Raw genomic sequence first — 6000 nt, 5'->3', positions numbered from 1 at the left:
GTGTGTGTCTGTCGAACATTTCTCTCGTGTAGGCTGACAATAAGCGGATCTAAATGTTTACGTTACACGTGAGGGCACCGGAGGAAAGTCACTACCTGTTGTGTGTAGACATTTGTGGCATGTAAATCATTTAGCAATTAGGACACATTCATACATTCAAACATACTATAAAACCTACGTACGTAACATAAATATGCACAGAAAAAGAACACACATGCAAACCATCAGGGACAGCTTAAGACCAGCTTTTACTGAGGATGGGTGTAGGGGTGTGGTTGAGTCTAGAGAGAGAGAGAAAGGGGGGTGGGGGGTGGTAGGGTCTGTAACTATCCTCACTGCCCCTTAAGGAGTAAACAAGCAAGAGACATGACTTTTGATCTCCGCTTGAGGAAAAGAACGAGAGAGGTAAAAAGAGGAGGCGGATGAAGAGATGTCCTCCTCCCATGAGCCTCAGCGTCCTCCACAGTCCAGAGGAAGGGTTCAAATTAAGTTAATCATCCGTTGCCACTGTGAGGGCACAAAAAATAATAGTCTTCTTGTGTATAGTTCCATTCAGTAGGTCAAGACCAGTAATTCCACCCCCACCCCCTCCCCTCCCCCCCCCCCCCTCTCCCACGACACGAACATATCCCTTCATTAACTTCCCCGACGGCTCGATGACACGGGACCGAACGACAAAGACTTATTTGTTTCTGGGGGTGTTCTTCTTCCGTTTTCGCTTGAAGAAGCAACAGCACCTGTAGGAGGAGGGTGTAGGAGGAGGGTGGAGGAGGAGGGGGTGGGAGGAGGGTGTAGGAGGAGGGTGGAGGAGGAGGGGGTGGGAGGAGGGTGGAGGAGGAGGGGGTGGGAGGAGGGTGTAGGAGGAGGGGGTAGGAGGGTGGAGGAGGGTGTAGGAGGAGGGTGTAGGAGGAGGGTGGAGGAGGAGGGGGTGGGAGGAGGGGGTGGGAGGAGGGTGTAGGAGGCGGGGGTAGGAGGAGGAGGGTGTAGGAGGAGGGGGTAGGAGGGTGGAGGAGGAGGGGGTGGGAGGAGGGTGGAGGAGGGTGTAGGAGGCGGGGGTAGGAGGAGGAGGGTGTAGGAGGAAGAGGGTGTTCAAGAAAGTTATACGAGGGACTACAATTCCCACTCCTATCCTTTAAAGGGACATTACACTCCAAAATCAACATCTGTCAGTCGCTTTCAGTCTTCCACAGTCATTTAATGGCATCATGGGAGTCCATGTCCAACGCCATCAGGCCAGCTACAGTATGTAGATCAGTCCAGCTACAGTATGTAGATCAGTCCAGCTACAGTATGTAGATCAGTCCCGCTACAGTATGTAGATCAGTCCAGCTACAGTATGTGGATCAGTCTAGCTCAGATGTCTACCCATCACTTATCCCCCTATTATTATATCCCCCCCTATTTATGTCTCATTCGTGTTTTTTTAAATTATCTTAGGACTGTGTTTGTTTGTTAGCACCTAGGGTTTGCATTTACATTTCGTTGTACCTGTTACAATGACAATAAAGATCATTAATTAATTAATTAACTAATTAATTAATTAATATATGTCTGAACCTGAAATTAATGGAAAATATCACCATGCGTCAATTTAGAGTTGAATAAGCTGGATCTACACGACCGAGGACGTGGAACATCGGCTCAGACACATTTCACCTCTGAGGTCTGAAAGCGTCTGAGGGCGTCTGATTTTGGAGTGTTCCTTTAAATAGAAGTCACCTGCTGTCACTCCAGCTCGCTCACGAGTTAAGACAATTAAATATTGGCATTTTCATTCATATACACCTGCACGCCCACACACACACACACACACACACACACACACACACACACACACACGCACACGCACACGCACACGCACACGCAATAAGTGTGGGTTAGAAAGTTAGAGAGAATTCGTATGACCATTTAGAAACAGTTATAAGCATGGAGGTGTGACAAAGTGAGTGAGAGGATAGAGATGCAATGAGGGAGAGAGAGGGCATGCCGTGGTAGTGAGGGAACGGACCCAGACTCTGACTTAATAAACCCAGACTCTGACCTGATGGGAACTTCTATGTGTGGTGTTCTTCTACAAATGTCTGAGAGCCACCGTTCATTTACCCAGAATTTAGAAGAGCAGTGACGTTTAGGTGGACCTCCATAAATGCCTAAATCATTCCTATTCATCAAACAAAACAAATTATTTTTATACTGTATTTTGAGCAACATAATCTTGCTTTTTAACCTGGTGGTGAATACGGTATTAACTGATGTATCCATGTTCAAATGTAACATGTTGTCACGTTCCTGAGTACACTGGCTTGGGAACAGTATTTGTACATTTTGTCATTGTCAATATAGTCGCCAACCAATCAAAATGTTTGGACTTTTATTCCGATTTTGTATTTCAGCGTCAAGGCAAAACATTGCAATGCAATGGATTCGGTGAGTAATCCTCACTACTCTACACTAACTAGGTAGTAGTGGGGATTACTCACCGAATCCATTGCATTGCAATATTTTGGCTTGACTAGCGAGTGTGTCATTGATTTTCAACAACGCTGAAATGTATTTACATTTTTCTGAATAAAAGTCATCGTCATTTCATTGGTTGACGACTTGTTCCTGGTTTTACCAGCTGCTGACACATGTGAGAGAAGCCTATCTGTTCAATGGAGAGTCAGGTAGAACCCAAGAAACCCAGACACAGCTGTCCCCAAAATGGTGGCTCCCATTATGGTGCTAGACTGGTTCAAGTCTGGCCACTCCCTCTGATGGACTAATGTGCATGGGAGAGGAGACTCACCACAGGTTGAGCATTTTCACGCAGCTACAGAGTGTGAGGAGAAAAGACAGAGATTAATACTGTACACAGATAAGAGGGAGAGCGATAGACAGGGAGAGATAGAGAGAGAAAAGGACACAGGATAATCCTCTTGCACACACACAATGAACGCAAGCAAGCATGCAAGTTGTCTCTCTCCACACACGCACGCACGTAGGCACCCACACACACACAGACACACGCACAGGCCAAGAGGGGACAGGGGAGAAATTCTACAACCTGTTCCACTGCCATTTTTATTTTTTTGGCAAAATCTTTAATCTCAAAGATTCTTTAATCCCTTTTGACCTCTGAGACATATCCTACATTCAATACATTTTTATTTTCATTTTCATGTGGGCTAAATGTGCAATGACAATGACATTCTAATGTGCGGTCCAGGGACAATGTCTTGGAGACAACATGGTTCCCATTCAAATGTGAAGGCTGAAACAGAGAGAATTCATATTGAACAGAGAGAACTAATATTGAAAAAAGCTCTATGAAGTACAGAAGTGTAACCTCTGGTTGGAACCACTTGCTGTATTTATCGACAACAAACACTGAAGCGCTTCTGAAACGTTGACTGATGACTGACTCTCCGAGTGAGAAACTGAGAGAGGCAGAGAGAGAGAAGCAAGAGAGAGAAGGAAGAGAGAGAGAAGGAAGAGAGAGAAGGAAGAGAGAGAGAAGGCAGAGGGAGAGAAGGCAGAGAGAGAGAAGGCAGAGGGAGAGAAGGCAGAGAGAGAGAAGGCAGAGGGAGAGAAGGAAGAGAGAGAGGGCAGAGAGAGAGAAGGCAGAGGGAGAGAAGGAAGAGAGAGAGGGCAGAGGGAGAGAAGGCAGAGAGAGAGAAGGAAGAGAGAGAGAAGGCAGAGGGAGAGAAGGAAGAGAGAGAGGGCAGAGGGAGAGAAGGCAGAGAGAGAGAAGGAAGAGAGAGAGGGCAGAGGGAGAGAAGGCAGAGAGAGAGAAGGCAGAGAGAGAGAAGGAAGAGAGAGAGAAGGCAGAGAGAGAGAAGGCAGAGGGAGAGAAGGCAGAGAGAGAGAAGGCAGAGAGAGAGAAGGCAGAGGGAGAGAAGGCAGAGAGAGAGAAGGCAGAGGGAGAGAAGGCAGAGGGAGAGAAGGCAGAGAGAGAGAAGGCAGAGAGAGAAGGCAGAGAGAGAGAAGGCAGAGAGAGAGAAGGCAGAGAGAGAGAAGGCAGAGAGAGAGAAGGAAGAGAGAGAGAAGGAAGAGAGAGAGAAGGCAGAGGGAGAGAAGGCAGAGAGAGAGAAGGCAGAGAGAGAGAAGGCAGAGGGAGAGAAGGCAGAGAGAGAGAAGGCAGAGAGAGAGAAGGAAGAGAGAGAGAAGGCAGAGGGAGAGAAGGCAGAGAGAGAGAAGGCAGAGAGAGAGAAGGCAGAGGGAGAGAAGGCAGAGAGAGAGAAGGCAGAGAGAGAGAAGGAAGAGAGAGAAGGCAGAGAGAGAGAAGGCAGAGAGAGAGAAGGCAGAGAGAGAGAAGGAAGAGAGAGAAGGCAGAGAGAGAGAAGGCAGAGAGAGAGAAGGAAGAGAGAGAGAAGGAAGAGAGAGAAGCAGAGAGAGAAGCAGAGAGAGAGAGAAGGAAGAGAGAGAAGGAAGAGAGAGAGAGGCAGAGAGAGAGAAGGAAAGACGGACAGAGGATGATGTCCAGGAGTATACGTACTTGGCCTCGTCCACCACTTCCACCTCAGCCTGCGCTGTGATTGGTGCATTAGAGTGGGTTGCCAGTGGGTCGTCAGCATTTAGCTCCCCATTGGTGGAGCTGACCACCTGAGGCAGACAGGGGAAAGTCACGGGGAGGTCAGACACAGGGCAGCCAGGTGGGAATGCTCAATGAGGACATCTTAAACTGGTCAAATACCAGACATCTCCAAAACAAACTAAAGGTTTATAAAAACATTGTCATTATAATGATTATGCAAGATACATACAACTGATAGAATTAAATTTGGTTGAGGCCGAATGTGTTAGAATCCTGCATTCTACAGGTTTTATTTTTTTTGTAGTCATCATTTCATCACTTTGGCTTACACAGTGCCACTGTAGAATGCAACTCATACAATGGACCTATCGCTAAGCCACGCCCCCTTTAAAAACTCAGACAAACAGACAACGCTTCACTGACAGTGACTGACCGACCGACTGTGACTGAATTACATTCAATGACTTACAATGGCGGGAGTTGGCAAATTACAGATTTCTGATTTACCACAGCAAGTAATATTTGAGACATGTTTGAGACATGTTTTTTTAAAGATGACAAGAATATTTCGTCTAGAAGCCTTTCACCATCAGATATTAGCGAGTTGTTTGTCCGAGTTTTCTGCCTGTCGTGACTTTTGCTGTGATATGATTAGACAATTTCTATTTTGGGGCGTGGCTTAGCGAGAGGTCCGTTGAGGGGAAAGAAGCAAGCTTTAGGTTTGGGACCCTGCCAGTGTTGTGTGTCTACCAGTGTGGTGTGTCTACCAGTGTGGTGTGTCTACCAGTGTTGTGTGTCTACCAGTGTTGTGTGTCTACCAGTGTGGTGTGTCTACCAGTGTTGTGTGTCTACCAGTGTACCAGTGTGGTGTGTCTACCAGTGTTGTGTGTCTACCAGTGTACCAGTGTTGTGTGTCTACCAGTGGTGTGTGTCTACCAGTGTGGTGTGTCTACCAGTGTTGTGTGTCTACCAGTGTACCAGTGTGGTGTGTCTACCAGTGTACCAGTGTTGTGTGTCTACCAGTGTTGTGTGTCTACCAGTGTACCAGTGTTGTGTGTCTACCAGTCTACCAGTGTTGTGTGTCTACCAGTGTACCAGTGTTGTGTGTCTACCAGTCTACCAGTGTTGTGTGTCTACCAGTGTACCAGTGTGGTGTGTCTACCAGTGTTGTGTGTCTACCAGTGTACCAGTGTTGTGTGTCTACCAGTCTACCAGTGTTGTGTGTCTACCAGTGTACCAGTGTTGTGTGTCTACCAGTCTACCAGTGTTGTGTGTCTACCAGTGTTGTGTGTCTACCAGTGTACCAGTGTTGTGTGTCTACCAGTCTACCAGTGTTGTGTGTCTACCAGTGTACCAGTGTGGTGTGTCTACCAGTGTGGTGTGTCTACCAGTGTTGTGTGTCTACCAGTGTACCAGTGTGGTGTGTCTACCAGTGTTGTGTGTCTACCAGTGTACCAGTGTGGTGTGTCTACCAGTGAAGGGTT

At 47.1% G+C, this 6000-nt stretch overlaps 1 protein-coding gene across 3 annotated transcripts in view; it reads right to left on the bottom strand.

Moving 5' to 3' along the window:
• Window positions 1-627: 627 nt before the first annotated feature.
• Window positions 628-6000, bottom strand: part of LOC308170555 (casein kinase I-like) — a gene marked incomplete at both ends in the record, with an annotated part of 28086 nt that continues 22713 nt past the window's right edge. For 2 of the 3 annotated variants that reach the window (XM_080545353.1, XM_080545355.1), the window contains 2 exons: window positions 628-737; window positions 4478-4584. In XM_080545353.1, the coding sequence (XP_080401479.1) occupies window positions 683-737; window positions 4478-4584 (162 nt within the window). Of the gene's footprint in view, window positions 738-2788; window positions 2813-4477; window positions 4585-6000 lie in introns of all 3 variants that reach the window. The other variant, XM_080545354.1, reaches the window with a different exon arrangement.

This window comes from Nansenia antarctica (assembly GCF_963989245.1).
Source record: "Nansenia antarctica genome assembly, chromosome: 14".
In the NCBI taxonomy this organism is placed as follows: domain Eukaryota; kingdom Metazoa; phylum Chordata; class Actinopteri; order Argentiniformes; family Microstomatidae; genus Nansenia; species Nansenia antarctica.
This window is presented reverse-complemented; position numbering and strand designations above follow the sequence as displayed.